The sequence below is a fragment of the Balaenoptera ricei genome, chromosome 7 (genome assembly GCF_028023285.1).
Source record: "Balaenoptera ricei isolate mBalRic1 chromosome 7, mBalRic1.hap2, whole genome shotgun sequence".
NCBI classification, from domain to species: Eukaryota; Metazoa; Chordata; class Mammalia; order Artiodactyla; family Balaenopteridae; genus Balaenoptera; species Balaenoptera ricei.
The window spans coordinates 110,186,553-110,207,752 of NC_082645.1; the positions used below are offsets into that span (position 1 = coordinate 110,186,553).

Genomic DNA, 21,200 nt, shown 5'->3' on the forward strand with positions numbered 1-21,200 from the left:
TAAATGCAGAGATGTTGGTAAAAGGGTACAAACTTTAAGTTGTAAGATGAGTAAGTTCTGGGGATGTAATATACAGCATGGTGACTATTGTTAATAATACTGTAGTATATACTTGAAATTTACTAAAAGAATAGATCTTACGTGTTCTCACATATATACCCACACGATGGTAAGTATATAAAGTGATGGGTGTGTTAATGAACTTGATTCTGGAAATCATTTCATAACATATATGTATATTAAATCATCACATTGTACACTTTTTAAAAAATCACGTTGCCCAACTTAAACATGTACAATTTTTATTTGTCAGTCACACCTCAGTAAAGCTGGCAGGGGTGGTGGGGGAAGCCTACCCCCGCAATTAAAATGTTTGTTTCCTTCATATTTAGGCATTTTTCCCTCCAATATTGATTACCCAGGACAGCAGTACTACTTTAATAGTTTAGGTGAGTACTTTGTTTCATTTAATACATTTAAACTTATTTTTTTAAATGATAGTGTTTGCTACTGTAGAGCTACTTTAAGATAATACTTTATGCTTTTGGAGAGTACTTCACACATTATATACTTGTGCCTCTAACAGGCATGGAAGCTAGATGGAGGGGTCACCCGGGGAGCATATGTGGGCATGTTGTTAGGGAAGGCTAGGGAAGGAGGGAACTCTGGTGTGAAAATACTGTATGATTGGTTTGAGGTCTCTCAGACATGGTTAGAGTCATACTAGACCCAGGTCCCTTGATTCTCAGCCTAAGAGACCATTCTGCTGGCTAAGTGTTAGAAGTTAGTTTCAGATATACAGTTCTCCATGGTCCACGCCACCTACATATTCAGAAAGAATCATGCTTGCCCTAAGAGGCTAATATAGGCATTCCTCTAATAGTTAATACCACGTGACTTAAAGAGGAGAATGTATTTTTTCTAGATATCTTTGTAAATAGATAGAAAGGACTTCCTGTTGAAGCATGTGACCTGTTTTAGGCTAAAGTTCTTACATTCCAGCCTGGGGAAGCTGCACTGCAATATCCTGGATCAATACCAGCAGATAGGTGTCAAAGAAGCCATAGGCTCTGGAAGCAGTGGGTGGCTTTATTGTCCTGCCCATCGAGAACTGCTGCAGCTTAAATCTGGGGTCAGCAACCTTTCCTGTAAAGGGCCAGATAGCTACTGTTTGAGATTCTAAAGGCTTTGTTGACCATATGGTCTCTGTTGCAACTAGTCAACCTGTGTTGTAGCATGAAAGCAACCGTAGACTATTCATAAGCAAATGTGCATATTTGTGTTCCAGTAAGACCTTATTTACAAAAACAGGCAGTGGGTTGTATTTGGACTATAAATTGTAGCTTTTTGACCCCTGGCTTAAATCATATAAGTACAAAGAATTATATAATTATATATATATATATATGGTGCTTTTGCGTTATTTTTCCATACAGGTTCTTAGCCTCAGTCTGGTTTACGCAGTAGCACTTTGTAAGTGGTCCGTTGTGCATGTGTCAGACTAACCACTGTGGGAGAGAAAGAAAGAGATATAGTCCCTGTCTCAGTATTTAACCAGAAGTGAGAATGTAGGTGCCATACATTTAAAAAGGTGAAACAGTAGAAATGAAAAGGACTAACTAGGGTATAGAAAGTAGAATGGTGAACTGTGGAGTGGGGTGGTACACAATAAGGTGATGATAGCTAATAATGACATTTGTTGAGTTTTTACTAAAATGTCTCCTTCCAGTAACTACCCCCTGCACTGTTCTGGTTTCATTTCTGTCACCATAGATTAATTTGCCTGAGCCTGAACTTCATTTAAATCTACTCATTTGCTAAGTACTCGTACTCTTTTGTATCTGGCTTTTGTCATTCAACCTCATTTTTTTATGATCCATATATGTTGTTGTATGTATCAGTAGTTATTCTTTTTTACTGCTGAATGGTATTTTATTGTTTCAATATGCCACAGATTTTCTGGATACCATTTTGTTAATAATTTCTAATTTATTTCTATTGTTGTTAGGGAACACACTCAGTGTAGTTTAATCCTTTTAATTTAATGAGACTTTCTTTTGGCCCTGTGTGTGGTCTGTCCTGGTGAATGTACCATGTGCCCTTGAAAAGAATGTGTGTTCTGCCATTGTTGAAAGTAGTACTCTACACATATCAATTAAGTTAAGGTGGTTTACAGTCTTGTTTATATCTTCTGGGTCTTTACTGGGTTTTGTATCTAATTTTTTATCATGTACTTTGTCTTTCGCTGAAGTTGGAAGGGTTTCAGATACAATTTCTATAAGTATTTTTTTCTCCACCAATCTGCTTCTCCTCTCAAGATTTTAATGACGTGAATTTTAGACATTTTAATAATGTCCCTCAAGCTCCTCAGGCTCTTATTTATTTCTTTCGATCTTTTTCCCTCTATGTTCTTCATATTGGATAGCTTTTATTGATTTATCTTCAAGTTCACTGACTCCTTTCTCTGTCATCTCCATTCTGCTGTTGAACCTAGCGAACCTATCCAGTGACTTTTTTTTTAATAATGTAATTTTAGTTCTAAAATTTCCATTTGGTTCTTTTTTTAGTTTCTGTGTCTCTGATGAGAACTCTGTCTTTCCATTTCAGGAGTGCACCTTTATCTCATAGAGCACAGTTATTGTATATCTTTCAAATCTGTCTAATAATTCTAACATCTGAGTCCTATTTTGTGGCTGGCACCTGCTGATTGTCTTTTTCTCCTGAGAATTGGTCACATTCTTCTGTTTTGTTTTGGTTTTGTATGTCTGGTAATTTTCTCTTATATCTGAACGTTTTGACCTTTATTGTGAGATTTTAGATTCTGTTCAAATCCTCTGCAGAATGTTGATTTTTGTTTGTTTGACCAAGCAGTCAACCTGGTTAGGTTTAGAGCACAAATTCTGTTTTTCTTTCTGTGGGTGGTGGGTTCCAATGTCAGTTCAGTTTTCAAATCCTTTACTGTACTATTTGGGCCTATCCCATTCATGTACCACTCATGAGATGATCTGATACTTGTGTAGTTAAGTTATGTGGTAGTTCAGTTTTCCAAGTCTTTGCTTCTTTTATTCCTTTGTGTCTGTTCACTGAATGCATAGCTCAGGGATGGGCCCAGGGCTTATGTCAGTTGATCTGCAGAAATAGAAGGTTCTTCTGTGCAGATCCAAATTTCCAGGTAGTATCATTTTTCTCCTGCCTCAAGAACTATCTTAACCACTTCCTCTAGCGCAGGTCTCTTGGTAATCAATTCTTCTAGCTTTTGTCTTACTAAAGAACTAAAGAATATCCTCTCCCTTCTGATTTTCACTTACACCAATGTTAGATTACTTCCTGTTGTCCCACAAGTCTCTGAGGCTCTGTTTATGTTATTTGGTGTGTGTGGGCTTCAGTTTGGATAGTGTCTATGGCTGTGTGTTCAAGCTCTATGATCCTTCTTCCACAATGTCGAATTTGCTGTCAATTTCATCTAGTGAATTTTTCCTCTCAGATACTCTCTTTTTTAGCTCTGGAAGTTCCATTTAGTTCCCTTTTATATCCTCCATTTCTCTTCTCATTAAATTCATGTTTTTATTTATTTAAATCATGGGCATAGTTATAATGGCTATCCTAAAGTCCTTGACTGCTAATTCTGTCTTATCTATATATTTTTTGCATCTGCTTCATTAGACTGATGTTTTTCCTGGTCACAATTTTTTTTTTTTAATCTTGTGAGTTTTGATTGGATGCTAGACATTGTGTATTTTGTGGTATTGAGTGCTAGAGTCTCTTTTCTTTTAAAGAAAACTGGACTTTGTTCTGGCACACAGTTAAGTTTCCTGATGACTAGTTTGATCCTTCTGGGGCTTATTTTTTAATTCTTGAGGGTGGGTCTAGAGTAACTTTTATTCTAGGGTTAATTCTGTGCTGTGGCTGAGATGTTACTTTTCTGGGATCTCTCCTGAATGCCCTTTGTTCAGCAGGGACTCTCTACTCTGGCTGGTTGGAATGCAAAGGTCTCCCAGCCCTGCCTGAGCTCTGGGAATTGTTCAGTTTATAGCTCTCAGGCATCCTTTGCCTGGTCTCATGGAATTTCACCGACACACCCATGGCTTAATATTCAACAACATCTCCAGGCGACCCCATGAAGATTTCTGGAGGTTTTGCTATACACGTCGTTTTCTCCTCCGCTGTACTCTGCCCTGCACGTTCCAGCTCAGCTCAAGGAGCCTGCTGCATCAGATCGTGTTCCCCCTCCCTGCACCACAGTCTGGAAAGTGCCTCCAGGCTCATTTCCTTTATTTCCTTTCTCTCAAGATTCAAAATCTTGTACTGCCAATTGTACAACGTCTAGAAACATTTGTTTCATATATTTTCTCCAGTCTTCTACTTAAGATTAAGTAGAAGGGCTAGTCCAGTCCCAGTTACTCCTTCCTGGCAGAGGTAGAAGTTCAATTCAGCGATATTAATGTAGTGCAGTCGGTGTTCAGCCTGGAAGGGAGGAGCAGGGTTGTAGTTACTGGAGGTTACCCAGAAGAAGTGGAGTGCTGTGTCTTGATGAGTAAGTAGAAGTTAAGGAAAGCCATGAAGGGAAAGGGCTCTTCAGTCCTTTATGAAAAAGCCTGTCTGGGATTATCCAGAATGTACTGGAGTGCCACTGAACAATTTATTCAGTAGAGTGACACTGTGGGAGTTATAGTGAAGATATGTTTTTGCTCTAGTTCTAAAGGCTCAGAGCATGATTATCCATCCTGGCTGTTTGTATGAATCACCTGAGGAGCTTTTACAACATGTCCATGCCTTGAATTCAACCCACACCAATTAAGTTAGAATAGGGATAGAGACAGGGACTTGGACTTTTTTTTTTTTTTCCAAAGCTTCCCAGGTGATTCTAATGGGTTCAGGAACGAAAATCATAGGCTTAGGTGATTGGCTTGGGGACTACCAAGATGAGTACTGTTGCTGCCCAAAGAAGGGGCTTTACTCTGAGGCTTTCACCGCTGATGATCTGGATGCTTAAAATCCTAGAAACGTGGTCTTGGTGTAGGAGAGGAGGGGTTGCTGGACAATGCAGGCTCACCTGCTTCTATCTGTGGACTGACCTGAGGAGAGGAGGTGTGATGATTAGTTGTCAACAAAGCTGATGTAGTCATTTGGAAGAGCATTGAGTTCTTTTGGTTGTTTGTTATGGAGGCCAGTTTACACTGACTTAAGTATAAGAAGAGGTTTCTCAGCCTATGTGACTAGGAAGAGGTGAATTGTACAGGAGGACCATTTTGGTTCTGTCTCCCATTGTGATTTCTCTCCTCCTGTTGACCTTATTCTCTCCAGTAGGCAGAGGACATGGCTCCTAATACCTCAGAGTTGCTAAAGGAAAAGGAGCTTGCCTCCTGGTTCATTTTTTAAATCTCCAAAAGAAACAGGAATGTTCCTCTGGATGAAAAGAATAATAATAACATACTTGTGCACAGACATGACTTGAACTATCATAGATTACCTAGTCCTAATATCTTGTGTGACAGCTGGGAATTGAGGTTTAGAAATGTTAAGTAATTTGGCTAAAGTCATACAGGTAGTTAGTTATAGAACTAGGTCTAAAAATGCAAGTCACTGATTTCTAGCCGCTGCTTTTTCTATTGTACAGGGATAAGAGATGGGCATTCTACTGATTTAACCTTACAAATTAGGGAAGTTTCCCGTATTGACTTTTCTTTCATCTTTTTTGAACTTACTAAAAAAAAGGAAAACGGGAAACCTGCAAAAAGCCTCCTTCATATGAAAGAGGCGTAAGCACAGCAGACACACAGGCCAGAGAATTAAAGGCAAAAATAAAAGCCCCTTTCACCTTTCTTTCTTATCCCCTGTAAGATTACCATATTTATATTTCTTCCGCTGAAGTGATTGGATTTCTTCAAAGGCAGAGCTACATAAGGCCCGGTGGCCATGCTAATGGTCATCTAGGGAACTTTTATGAGAGCATATGTATCTCTTACAAGTAATGATTTATTCTTAATATGGCCATCCTTAGCTGGAAAAGTCTTTATAGGTCAGAGAACCTCATGAATGTTTAAAAAGCTGTTACCAATTTTTCTGATCTCGGTGGTGTTTCTTGATCTCTTTTGCTGTGAAATTCTGGTATGTGTATAAGGAACAGATGGAGTAGTTTATAGAATAATGATAACCAGAATTTCTTTTATTACAGAGCCAAAGTATATAACTACAAAAAAATATTAAACTAGTATTCATCGCAGGATATAATTTAAACTTTTTTATCTTAAGTGTTTGATTGTTAGGTTTTTCCAGCCATGTTTATTATGAAGATTTAAAAATATCTGATTGGGCCAATGGAACAGCTGTAGAAAATTTTTGGTCCTAGGAGACCTGTTCTCATTATAATAGATATTGATGGGATTTTCGGTCCTGTTGATGATTTATGACTGATGATATAGAACCTTTAACCACACTAGTCTTTTTGACTTAAGGCATTAAAACTTTCCCTTTCTCTCTCCCCATGTTTTGTCTGACAAGTACCAAATTAGATTTTATAATATTCAGATGTTTAGAGTTGTAGGCTTTATTTTGTTAAGGCACTGCTCGGTTGTATTTTAAAAGAAATACACGAAGAAAGATGTTTTTCTCTATCAAGAAAATGTTGCCTCAAATCGTAGCAAATTTACCTGTCAATTGAAACTCTATAGACGTATGTCATATTTCTGGTATCTGCGTAGATAGCAATTCAGAGCTTTGGGGTTATTTTGGATTTTGAATGAGCTGAATATTTTTGAGGGTAGAAAGGTAGAAATGCTGCTTAGACCTTCTGTAACAAAATGACTTTCCACAGGGATTTGAAAGTGGTAATGAGCCATATGGGAAAGTGCCCAATGTGCTTTTTGTGTTGCAATAAAATAATTGGCACTCTTAGGGAATTGGGCAGTCTCTCTATTCAGGCATTGCTGAAGCATCCCGTGGTATTCAGCGACTTATCCATAAATATTCTATTATGTTCTGGAATGGTTGCCCCTTTCTTTTATTCTTTGTGAAGTAGATACATTTATTGTGTTTTGACCATTTGCCCTTATAGAAAAGTTTTGGGGGGGGGGTTATTTTTTATTTGTTTTTTGGCTTTTTTGGTGAGAAGCATAGAAAGCAAGATTTGTAGCAGTGCCACAGTCTCCTTTATCTCAGGATATGAACCTTGCTGGTGGGTGTTCCCCAACACAGTAGTGGGAGCTGAATTTTTCTGATTGTTCTATTGCGTAGAGACCAATTGGAGGAGGAGTGTTCTTATTAAAAATTGTGTCCAGATCCCATTTCAGTCCCAAATCATTCAATGTACTTATATCCTTATCCTGATTCAAATATCATAATGTTTATATTCTGACATGGGAAACATGTGAGAGAGAATATGGAAGTTGTGTTATAGGAGGTATTTAGTAAATGCCCACTAATTTTTACTACATTAGAAGAAAGGATTAGCCCCCGAAATCCTGAACAATTTTATTTAATGTTTGTTTAAATCATTCATGTCTGTGACTTTCAAGGACATTAAATAAAATAGTACCAACATAGAAGATTTTGTAATAGATGATAGAAGAGTATTGTAATAATCAGTAAGAGTGAGCAAAGGCTCTGAATAGACTGTTCTCCAAAGCAGATATACAAATGGTTAAGAAGCACATGAAGAGATGCTCAACATCGTTAGTCATCAAACCACAGTGAGAGACCACTTCACACCCATTAGGATGGCTATAATTAAAAAGACAGATAATAACAAGTGTTGGTGAAGATGTGGAGAAATATGAACCCATATATGTTGCTTGTGTGAATATAAAATTGTGTAACTGCTTTGGAAAACATTCTGGTGGTTCCAAATGGTTAAATATAGAATTAGCATATGACCCAGCAATTCCACTCTTAGGTATGTACCCAAGAGAAATGAAAACATATGTCCAAATAACAACTTGTATGCAGATGTTTATAGCAGCATTATTCACAATAGTCAAAAGGCAGAAATAACCCAAATGTCATCAGTTGATGAGTGAATAAACAAAATGTGATATATTTCTACAATGGAATATTACTTGGCCATGAAAAAGACTGAAATACTGATTCGTGCTACAACATGGATGAACCATGAAAACATTATCCTGAATGAAATAAGCCATACACAAAACACCACATATTATATGATTCCGTTTATAAAATTGTCCAGAATGGGCATAGCTACAGAGACAGAAAGTAGATTAGTGGTCATTTAGGGCTAGGAAGGTCAGAGGGTGGTAGCTAAAATGGTACAGATTTCTTTTGGGGGTGATAGATATGTTCTAAAATTGATTATGGTATTGATGACACAACTCTTATGAATATATTAAAAACCGTTGAGTTATATGCTTTAAATTGATGAATTATATAGTATGTCAGTTATATCTCATGAAAGTTGTAAAAACATACCAATAGACACAAATACTTTATATGACAAATATTTATGTAAACACATATAATTATATTATCAGCTGAAACTAGTGTGTTTTATTGTCATTTCACTTTTTATTTGAAAATACTTTTAGAGTGCCTGAAAGCTTTTTATGGGAAATTAACTGTTTTCATTTTAATCTCATATATTAGGAAAGCATTTTTTCCATAACCAACACAAAAGTAAATTTTAAAATAGCCTCAAGACCAATTATCAAAAATTCTGAATATGAAATTTCAATTAACCAGGTTCTACCCTACAGTGTTCCCCTTGTTGGCTTGATTGTTTTTTCCTTTAGTCTTATTAAAACAATAAGAAGCTTAAACTCAGGCATGTGCTATGGTGGGTGATATGGAGACATATGACACAAGACATATGAAGGGTGGGAATTTTCATCAACAATAAGAAGCACATTAATTAAACATTTGAAACATCATCTTCAAAGGGTGTGATAATGGAAGGAGAGAAGGGAAAAAAATCATACATACTTCTCTCTCATTATACCAGAATTAGATTGGTGATCATCTGTGGGCAAAAATAATCTCTTCCAAACACATTCCATAAAAGTGGTGATTAAAGAAAAATGTAAGGAGTAAACTCAAACGGACTTGAAAAGGTTGATGGAAGTACCTTGCAAAAGTCAACTTTGCCCTTTATTAATGGTATGTCGAAGTTTGATTCTTAAAGCATTATTTAATGACCAGGTTGTCTCTTCTCTCATTTAATCTTGCAACCAGTTTCTCGGAAGTGCTAGTCATAGAAACTATGATCTCTGACATAGAATTCTAATTAGAGAGACATTGGCGTGTATTTCTCAGTGTAGTTTTCAGCATCTGAAGTATCACACCTAGCACAGAAGCCCTGCAGGATGTGTGTTAAATATTGGTCTGCCTCTCGTCGTTTGCAGCCACCAGACGGTAAGGCTTTATCAGCTGTCATTTCAACCATTCCCTTGACTCCAGCCAGGACTTCACTGAAAATACTCCAAGTATTAAGTAGCTCTAAACTGAAAGAATCCACTCCATATGTCAATAGCCCATTCCAGTCCCCTCTCCAGGACTGCTCATGTCTTCAAAATATCTTCTTATATAAAATAGGTAACTAATAAGAACCTACTGTACAGCACAGGGAACTCTACTCAATACTCTGTAATAACCTAATGGAAAAAGAATCTAAAAAAGAGTGGATATGTATATATGTATAACTGATTCACTTTGCTGTGCACCTGAAACTAACACAACATTGTAAATCAACTGTACTCCAATAAAAATTAATTTAAAAAAATAAACATCTTCTTCGTCTCCAGCACATAAGGACTCGTTTACATCCAGTCCCGTGTTCGGCCTTGTGGATACAACAGTGACAGGGCAGTCATCGCCCACCTTCATGGAGGCATTCTCCATCCATTGGTCATCTTTTCTTATTTTGAGAATTACCACTGTAATCAAAAGAATGACATAAATTATTTTATTGTCTTTGCTAGCAAAATAGGAAGTATGAAAAGAATAGTCCATGGCAACATTCCATAACTTTTTCATTGTGCCTGTAGGCTACTTTGGATATCAGGATTATTACCCACGTGGCAGGCCAGGTTACTATGAAGAGGTACCCAGGAACTATGACGCGTATACAGCGGGACTGAGTGAAGAGGAACAGCTGGAGAGAGCGTTGAGAGCCAGCCTCCGGGACCAAGGTAGGAGTTTTGCGCCCTTCACTTTATTTTAAAGTACATACCTCACGTGGTGAGATGTCTGAAAAAGGACTATTTGCAGCAAATTAAACTTTAAATAGTTTATAAAAAGGATATGTAGATGAAAACATGTGTGCAGATTGTGATTACAAAGAATGGGGTGTGATGCCATATTCCTAGCAACCTAAGCTAATAAGGTGCCAGACTATGTATGTATTGTTAAAGTGGTTCTTTTTATAGGTCTGCTGCACTCAGTGCTTTGTCATTAAAGTCAAGGAACTTAAAAAAAAATTCTTAGGCGCATGAAAGAAGGGGTTTACTTTGAAATTCATATCTGTAAAGTAGGCTATATATCGCTGTGTATCAGAACTGTTGGCCGCAAGCCTTCCTCAAAATCACATGAATAGCTTGATAAGAATTCAAACTCAGGGTTCCACTGCAGGCCTGCTGAACCAGTCTTCCTGTGGGCAGAGCCTAGGAATTTGTATTTTTAACCAACTTTCCAGAAGATTCTTTTACAAACTGATATATGAAAACCGCTGTATTTATTTTGCCATCTTTGTTCCGGGGTTTGGCTTATGAGTTTGGGTATTACCGTTTTAAAAAAGCAGTAAAAATCATCTATTCATTCAATAAACATTTATTAAGGTCTTACTGTGTTTCATGTACTGTGATAAAGAATACAGAAAGGTTAAAAAATGGAATCTCCCCCCGCCACCCAAAGTTCACAATCTCTGGTAGGGGAAATGCGTGCCAGATGCCGTAAGTAACCATAATGTCAGGTACCTAGGAGAGGCTTAGGCCAATTGCTAGAGGCAGTGAGAAGGGGTGAGCTTTTCCTTAGCTAGATCTATCAGAATTTCACAGAAGAGGCGGCATTCGAGTTGGACCTTCAAGAATGTGTAGAGTTTGCAGAGGTGTGGAAGGTCTTTCCAGGCAGGAATCAGTATCTGCTCAGACACAGAAGCAAGCGGTGTGGTCATCCCACCTTCACTTTCGAGTGGACCATTAAGAGAAGAAGGGGAAGAAGAGTGGGCAGCTAGGCTGGGGCCTGATCACAGAGGTCCTAGAATTAAATAGGCCACGTGGAAAATGGATCTGGTATATGATGTAAATGCCAGTAAGAGTTCTGCACAGGGGAGTGATGCGATCAGACCTGTGTATGTGAATCCGGCAGCAGTCATTTCACGAACAAGGACTGAGCACCTCCGGCGGGGGGGTACCAGGCATCACACCAGATGATGGGAATACATAAATTGTGACTACTTGGTTTCTGAATTGAGGGAATACGGTCTTAGCAGCAGCAGTGTGCGTGGAGGGGGTGACCTAGGAAATGGGGAGGAAGAGATAAATTAGTACTTCTCAGGTGAAGAGTATCAGAACTGTGGTCTATCAGTCGTCTATTACTGGTTAAAATCACGCTGCCACACATGGCTTAAAGCAATACACATTTCTTCTTGCTCCTGTGTGTACGGGTCCACCGGGCCAGGCTTCCATGACCTCGGCTGGTGTGCTGAGGTGTCTGCAGTGGTCATCTGGGGCTGGCTGCTCTAGGGTGACCTCCTTCACATGCCTGACTGACTGTTGTCTGATGCGATGGTGGAGACTGGGCCGTACGTGACTCGTCATCCAGCAGGCCAGCCCAGGCTCGTTCACAAGGCCTCAGCACGAGGGTTCCAAGGGAGAGTGTGGAAACAAGTGAGACTTTTGCTGGTGCATTGTCAGTTCCGCTGTATTTTGTTACTGAAGCACGTCGTGAGACCAGACAAGATTCATGGGATAGGGAAATAGACTCCATCTCTTCATGGGAGGAGCTGCAGAGTCACATTGCAAAGGGGATGCACAGAAGGAGAGGTGGATAATTGGGGCCATTCTTGTAATCACTAGACTCAGTGGACGACTGGTATCGCAATCACTGAAAGCATGCCTTAGCCTTGGAACCCTAACCTCTGGGGGCAGGGCCCCGGAGGCTGTATTTTAACAAATTCTCAAGGTTAGTCCTGTGCCCACAGCTGCTTAATCACTCCCAGGTGAGACATGAAATATTCCTGGAGGTAAGGATATTATGTATTTAATTTAATTTGGAACAAGCCATGGTCTTAACAGAACTGTGGTCTGATTTGTTATCTTGGACTGTCCATTGCATGTAAATACGATATGCTGTCTTGGATGTAAATCTTAGAAATACACTAGGAATGTTATCATTGATAAAAATATTAATCCCAGTCTACCACACACACACAAAAAGTTAAGTAAGTCAGGGCAAACCTACTAAGCATGGACTTTGTACAAAACTTTATTTAGTACCACAAAGGGACAACAGGAGGGAATTTTTTGGAGCGATGGAATTATTCTGTATCTTGGTTGTTGTGATTGATACACAACTCTTTGCATTTGTCAAAACTCACCTAACTATATCCCACAAAGAGTACATTTTCCTAAAAAGGAATTTTAAAGAAGTAAATAAAAATTAACAAGAAACCAATGAAATAACTGGTAGCCTTGTAAAGATCATCAAGCACTATAAACCATTAGTTAAAAGGTTGTTTAGAAACCGGACATTGTATAACTGATTCACTTTGCTGTACACCTGAAGCTAACACAACATTGTAAATCAACTGTACTCCAATAAAAATTAAAAAAAAGAAATGGGACATTCACATGGTGATAAAGTATCACCTCATAGAGGACATGCTAATAGGAGCGGGAAACGGAGATTTGACAATCACCACCTGAATCCAGCGATCAAACGTGGCGGCATTGTTGGTGGGAGGGCCTGATATTGTGTGTCTCCTGATATGATGCCAGATGAGGAACACAGCACCATCTATGACATATTCTTACTAAAAATGTTTAGCCTGACTCTAATTAAGTCTTCCAGTGTAAGGGGTCCATATACAGGAAATACATGGAATAGAGGAATAAGTTGAGAAATCAGATAAAACGTGAGGTTTCTACAATTCAGTGAGACTGGTCTCCTGGGGAAAAAGAAACCAACCAAACAGTATCATAAAAAAAGCAAGATGTGATTTTATATTAAAAGGAAATAACAAGCAAATATAACATGAGAACCTTGAAAAACTGGTTCTTACAAAAGAAAAATTTTGAGGAAACAGGAGAATTTTGTAGTTGGACTAGATATTAGATGTTATTTGGGAAATTAACTTTCTTTGGTATTATGGATAAGTAACAGAAGGTCCCTGATTCTTGGGAGATACCCACTGAAGTATTTAGAAGCAAAATAATATGTCTGCAACTTACTTTCAATTTTTAGCCGAAACAACTCTCTCTTCTCTCTCCTTTCCTGTCTCTCTCATTCTTGCGCTCACTCACTCCCCCACTTCATAAGTTCTACATTCAAATAAGTTTGGGAAACTGCAAACTGTACCCCCTTGAAGATCCAGAATGGCACTGTTATACTGACGATTCTAATTAGTTCTACGATTAAGAAACCAATTTATTAAATGTAATGTTTTCCAAACTTATTTGACCACAGAATTTCATTTTCAGTGGATGTTTTAAGAGCATATGGAACTAGTTCCAATGAAACTGATCTGAAGAGACTCCTTGAAGTGCATTATACACTAACGGGTGACAGCAAAGGAAATAGCTTTGCAAATTGTTTATATTAATTTCAATTTTATTTTCCTTAAAACACTTCATGACTGTCTTATTAAGAGTGAGAGGTGAGCCAGGGGAGATTAACCAAGATGGCGGAGTAGAAGGACGTGCTGTCACTCCCTCTTGCGAGAGCACCAGAATCACAACTGACTGCTGGACCATCATTGACAGGAAGACCCTGGACTTCACCAAGGAGGATACCCCACGTCCAAGGACAGAGGAGAAGCCACAGTGAGACGGTAGGAGGGGCGCAAGCAGAGTAAAATCAAACCCCGTAACTGCTGGGTGGGTGACTCACAGACTGGCGAACACTTATACCACAGAAGTCCACCCACTGGAGTAAAGGTTCTGAGCCCCACGTCAGGCTTCCCAACCTGGGGGTCAGGCAACGGGAGGAGGAATTCCTAGAGAATCAGACTTTGAAGCCTAGTGGGAATTGGATTGCAGGACTTTGACGGGACTGGGGGAAACAGAGACCCCACTCTTGGAGGGCACACACAAAGTAATGTGTGCATCAGGACCCAGGGGAAGGAGCAGTGAGCCTGGGGGAGACTGAACCAGACCTACCTGCTGGTGTTGGGGGGTCTCCTGCAGAGGCGAGTGGTGGCTCTGTTTCACCGTGGGGATAAGGACACTGGCAGCAGAGGTTCTGGGAAGTTCTCCTTGGCGTGAGCCCTCCCAGAGTCTGCCATTAACCCCACCAAAGAGCACGGGTAGGCTCCAGTGTTGGGTTGCCTCAGGCAAAACAGCCAACAGGGAGGGAACCCAGCCCCACCCATCAACAGTCAAGTGGATTAAGGTTTTACTGAGCTCTGACCGCCACAGCAACAGGGAGGGAACCCAGCCCCACCCATCAACAGTCAAGTGGATTAAGGTTTTACTGAGCTCTGACCGCCACAGCAACAGTCAGCTCTACCCACCACCAGAGCCTCCCATCAAGCCTCTTAGATAGCCTCAACCACCAGAGGGCAGACAACAGAAGCAAGAAAAACTATAATCCTGCAGCCTGTGGACCAAAAACCACAGTTACAGAAAGATAGAGAAGATGAAAAGGCAGAGGGCTATGTACCAGATGAAGGAACAAGAAAAAACCCCAGAAAAACAACTAAATGAAGTGGAGATAGGCAACCTTCCAGAAAAAGAATTCAGAATAATGAGAGTGAAGATGATCCAGGACCTTGGAATAAGAATGGAGGCAAAGATTGAGAAGATGCAAGAAATGATTAACAAAGACCTAGAAGAATTAAAGAACAAACAAACAGAGATGACCAATACAATAACTGAAATGAAAACTACACTAGAAGGAATCAATAGCAGAATAACTGAGGCAGAAGAACGGATAAGTGACCTGGAAGACAGAATGATGGAATTCACTGCTGCGGAACAGACTAAAGAAAAAAGAATGAAAAGAAATGAAGACAGCCTAAGAGACCTCTGGGATAACATTAAACGCAACAACATTCGCATTATAGGGGTCCCAGAAGGAGAAGAGAGAGAGAAAGGACCAGAGAAAATATTTGAAGAGATTATAGTCGAAAACTTCCCTAACATGGGAAAGGAAATAGCCACCCAAGTCCAGGAAGCGCAGAGAGTCCCATACAGGATAAACCCAAGGAGAAACACGCCGAGACACATAGTAATCAAAGTGGCAAAAATTAAAGACAAAGAAAAATTATTGAAAGCAGCAAGGGAAAAACGACAAATAACATACAAGGGAACTCCCATAAGGTTAACAGCTGATTTCTCAGCAGAAACTCTGCAAGCCAGAAGGGAGTGGCATGATATACTTAAAGTGATGAAAGGGAAGAACCTACAACCAAGATTACTCTACCCGGCAAGGATCTCATTTAGATTTGATGGAGAAATCAAAAGCTTTACAGACAAGCAAAAGCTAAGAGAATTCAGCACCACCAAACCAGCTCTACAACAAATGCTAAAGGAACTTCTCTAAGTGGGAAACACAAGAGAAGAAAAGGACCTACAAAAACAAACACAAAACAATTAAGAAAATGGTCATAGGAACATACATATCGATAATTACCTTAAACGTGAATGGATTAAATGCCCCAACCAAAAGACATAGACTGGCTGAATGGATACAAAAACAAGACCCATATATATGCTGTCTACAAGAGACCCACTTTAGACCTAGGGACACATACAGACTGAAAGTGATGGGATGGAAAAAGATATTCCATGCAAATGGAAATCAAAAGAAAGCTGGAGTAGCTATACTCATATCAGATAAAATAGACTTTAAATTAAAGAATGTTACAAGAGACAAGGAAGGACACTACATAATGATCCAGGGATCAATCCAAGAAGAAGATATAACAATTATAAATATATATGCACCCAACATAGGAGCACCTCAATACATAAGGCAACTGCTAACAGCTATAAAAGAGGAAATCGACAGTAACACAATAATAGTGGGGGACTTTAACACCTCACTTACACCAATGGACAGATCATCCAAAATGAAAATAAATAAGGAAACAGAAGCTTTAAATGACACAATAGACCAGATAGATTTAATTGATATATATCGGACATTCCATCCAAAAACAGCAGATTACACGTTCTTCTCAAGTGCGCACGGAACATTCTCCAAGATAGATCACATCTTGGGTCACAAATCAAGCCTCAGTAAATTTAAGAAAATTGAAATCATATCAAGCATCTTTTCTGACCACAACGCTATGAGATTAGAAATGAATTACAGGGAAAAAAACGTAAAAAGGACAAACACATGGAGGCTAAACAATACGTTACTAAATAACCAAGAGATCACTGAAGAAATCAAAGAGGAAATCAAAAAATACCTAGAGACAAATGACAATGAAAACACGACGACCCAAAACCTATGGGATGCAGCAAAAGCAGTTCTAAGAGGGAAGTTTATAGCTATACAAGCCTACCTAAAGAAACAAGAAAAAGCTCAAGTAAACAATCTAACCTTACACTTAAAGAAACTAGAGAAAGAAGAACAAACAAAACCCAAAGTTAGCAGAAGGAAAGAAATCATAAAGATCAGAGCAGAAATAAATGAAATAGAAACAAAGAAAACAATAGCAAAGATCAATAAAACTAAAAGTTGGTTCTTTGAGAAGATAAACAAAATTGATAAACCATTAGCCAGACTCATCAAGAAAAAGAGGGAGAGGACTCAAATCAATAAAATCAGAAATGAAAAAGGAGAAGTTACAACAGACACTGCAGAAATACAAAGCATCCTAAGAGACTACTACAAGCAACTTTATGCCAATAAAATGGACAACCTGGAAGAAATGGACAAATTCTTAGAAAGGTATAACCTTCCAAGACTGAACCAGGAAGAAATAGAAAATATGAACAGACCAATCACAAGTAATGAAATTGAAACTGTGATTAAAAATCTTCCAACAAACAAAAGTCCAGGACCAGATGGCTTCACAGGTGAATTCTATCAAACATTTAGAGAAGAGCTAACACCCATCCTTCTCAAACTCTTCCAAAAAATTGCAGAGGAAGGAACACTCCCAAACTCATTCTATGAGGCCACCATCACCCTGATACCAAAACCAGACAAAGACACTACAAAAAAAGAAAATTACAGACCAATATCACTGATGAATATAGATGCAAAAATCCTCAACAAAATACTAGCAAACAGAATCCAACAACACATTAAAAGGATCATACACCACGATCAAGTGGGATTTATCCCAGGGATGCAAGGATTCTTCAATATACGCAAATCAATCAATGTGATACACCATATTAACAAATTGAAGAATAAAAACCATATGATCATCTCAATAGATGCAGAAAAAGCTTTTGACAAAATTCAACACCCATTTCTGATAAAAACTCTCCAGAAAGTGGGCATAGAGGGAACCTACCTCAACATAATAAAGGCCATATATGACAAACCCACAGCAAACATCATTCTCAATGGTGAAAAACTGAAAGCATTTCCTCTAAGATCAGGAACGAGACAAGGATGTCCACTCTCACCACTATTATTCAACATAGTTTTGGAAGTCCTAGCCACGGCAATCAGAGAAGAAAAAGAAATAAAAGGAATACAAATTGGAAAAGAAGAAGTAAAACTGTCACTGTTTGCGGATGACATGATACTATACATAGAGAATCCTAAAACTGCCACCAGAAAACTGCTAGAGCTAATTAATGAATATGGTAAAGTTGCAGGATACAAAATTAATGCACAGAAATCTCTTGCATTCTTATACACTAATGATGAAAAATCTGAAAGAGAAATTATGGAAACACTCCCATTTACCATTGCAACAAAAAGAATAAAATACCTAGGAATAAACCTACCTAGGGAGACAAAAGACCTGTATGCAGAAAACTATAAGACACTGATGAAAGAAATTAAAGATGATACCAACAGATGGAGAGATATACCATGTTCTTGGATTGGAAGAATCAACATTGTGAAAATGAGTATACTACCCAAAGCAATCTACAGATTCAATGCAATCCCTATCAAATTACCAATGGCATTTTTTACGGAGCTAGAACAAATCATCTTAAAATTTGTATGGAGACACAAAAGACCCCGAATAGGCAAAGCAGTCTTGAGGCAAAAAAATGGAGCTGGAGGAATCAGACTCCCTGACTTCAGACTATACTACAAAGCTACAGTAATCAAGACAATATGGTACTGGCACAAAAACAGAAACATAGATCAATGGAACAAGATAGAAAGCCCAGAGATTAACCCACGCACCTATGGTCAACTAATCTATGACAAAGGAGGCAAAGATATACAATGGAGAAAAGACAGTCTCTTCAATAAGTGGTGCTGGGAAAACTGGACAGCTACATGTAAAAGAATGAAATTAGAATACTCCCTAACACCATACACAAAAATAAACTCAAAATGGATTAGAGACCTAAATATAAGACTGGACACTATAAAACTCTTAGAGGAAAACATAGGAAGAACACTCTTTGACATAAATCACAGCAAGATCTTTTTTGATCCACCTCCTAGAGTAATGGAAATAAAAACAAAAATAAACAAATGGGACCTAATGAAACTTCAAAGCTTCTGCACAGCAAAGGAAACCATAAACAAGACGAAAAGACAACCCTCAGAATGGGAGAAAATATTTGCAAATGAATCAACGGACAAAGGATTAATCTCCAAAATATATAAACAGCTCATTCAGCTCAATATCAAAGAAACAAACACCCCAATCCAAAAATGGGCAGAAGACCTAAATAGACATTTCTCCAAAGAAGACATACAGATGGCCACGAAGCACATGAAAAGATGCTCAACATCACTAATTATTAGAGAAATGCAAATCAAAACTGCAATGCGGTATCACCTCACTCCTGTTAGAATGGGCATCATCAGAAAATCTACAAACAACAAATGCTGGAGAGGGTGTGGTGAAAAGGGAACCCTCTTGCACTGTTGGTGGGAATGTAAATTGATACAGCCACTATGGAGAACAATATGGAGGTTCCTTAAAAAACTAAAAATAGAATTACCATATGACCCAGCAATCCCACTACTGGGCATATACCCAGAGAAAACCGTAATTCAAAAAGACACATGCACCCGAATGTTCATTGCAGCACTATTTACAATAGCCAGGTCATGGAAGCAACCTAAATGCCCATCAACAGACGAATGGATAAAGAAGATGTGGTACATATATACAATGGAATATTACTCAGCCATAAAAAGGAACGAAATTGAGTCATTTGTTGAGACGTGGATGGATCTAGAGACTGTCATACAGAGTGAAGTAAGTCAGAAAGAGAAAAACAAATATCGTATATTAATGCATGTATGCGGAACCTAGAAAAATGGTACAGATGAGCCAGTTTGCAGGGCAGAAGTTGAGACACAGATGTAGAGAATGGACATATGGACACCAAGGGGGGAAAACTGCGGTGGGGTGGGGATGGTGGTGTGCTGAATTGGGCGATTGGGATTGACATGTATACACTGATGTGTATAAAACTGATGCCTAATAAGAACCTGCAGTATAAAAAAACAAACAAAACAACTAATACTAAACTTTCATTGGGTTATTTGTATGGAAACATGTTAATATAAATGTTTCAGACATTACATGAAATTTCTAAAAATCTTATATTTGTATTTGTATGGAAATATGTATGGAAATATGTTGATATAAATGTTTCAGACATTAAAAAAAAAAAAAAAAAAAAAAAAGAGTGAGAAACCGAGGAGACATTTTTTAAAATGGGCTTTATTACTTTTTAGCCTTTTCTTCCGGTGGAAAAATATTTGGTTTGAGTTTATTTTATAAAAGTTGACCATACGGTATGTACTATTTTGAACCTCACTTTTTTTCATTCAGTATTAGGTTGTAATCATTTTTTCACACCATGAAAATTTTTTGAACATACAGTTCCTTCATATATTTATATATTTTCTTAAACTTATACCTGAGTCAGTCTGTCTTTCTTTCTTTCTTTCTTTCTTTCTTTCTTTCTTTCTTTCTTTCTTTCTTTCTGCAGGGGGAGGTATGCTATTAAAAATAGTATTTTTTATTCTATATTTGTAGAGATTATTATATACTTTTTCTTCTTTGGTCTATTGACATACTAAATTATTTTGATTTTCAAACTTGAAGCAGGTTTGTATCCTCAGGATAAATCTCACCTGGTTGTGATATTTTATGGACCATCCTGGTGAAAATGCCATGTGCACCTGAAAAGAATGTGTGTCCTGCTCTAGTTGGGTGGAGTGTTTTACAAATGTTAGTCAGATTAATTGAGTTGATAGTGTTGCGTAGATCTTCTAATCCCTGTGGATTATCTGTCTACTTGTTCTATTGAGCACTGTGAGTATTTTGAATTATGTAGAATTACTGTGAGTAATACTGAGTGTGTACTGTATGGTCCCCTCAGCGCATCAAAGACTTCGAATTCCTCTAATGTTACCTTGTTTTTAGGGTGGGGGCTGATTTGCCAGAGCGCCTCTCAATGTCTGCTTGAACTTCAGTTGTAAGTCTTTGTGCTGTAACTGGGACAGGTACTCCATCCCCTCCACCGCCCCTCCCCCGGTGGCACACTGCTATTGCGTGTCAGTCTGTGCTTTTTAGTTTGGTGGTGGAGACCAGTGCCAGGGGTGCTCTGATTAAGCCTTAGTCCACGTGGTCACTGTGTCTCTTGGTTTGGAGGTGTGGCCTTCTCAGTATCTCTGCCCCTCTCCCCAGTTTAGAGGGTGTTTTTTTTTTTTTCTCCTCTTCCCTTCTCTAAACTGCAGGAGGTTTTCACCATTTCCTTAAGGGAAACTTGGCTTTTGCCTTTCTCCCAGGCATTTAAGTCTTTTGTTCCTTAGGGACGATAGGGAAGAAGGATCTAGGCAGCCTTTCATGCAGACCTTTCCTGCAGTGGCTGCTGTTCTTTCCCTCAGGACTATGCCAGGAATGACAGAGGACAAAG

General features: G+C 38.6%; 1 protein-coding gene across 3 annotated transcripts in view; it reads left to right on the forward strand.

The window, feature by feature from the left end:
* The window catches only part of RHBDD1 (rhomboid domain containing 1), a 122,065-nt gene that overhangs the window by 55,918 nt on the left and 44,947 nt on the right, over window positions 1–21,200 (forward strand). For all 3 annotated transcript variants that reach the window (XM_059928840.1, XM_059928838.1, XM_059928839.1), the window contains exons 5-6: window positions 393–449; window positions 9,996–10,139. In XM_059928840.1, coding sequence (XP_059784823.1) covers window positions 393–449; window positions 9,996–10,139 — 201 coding nt within the window. The remainder of the gene's footprint in view (window positions 1–392; window positions 450–9,995; window positions 10,140–21,200) is intronic.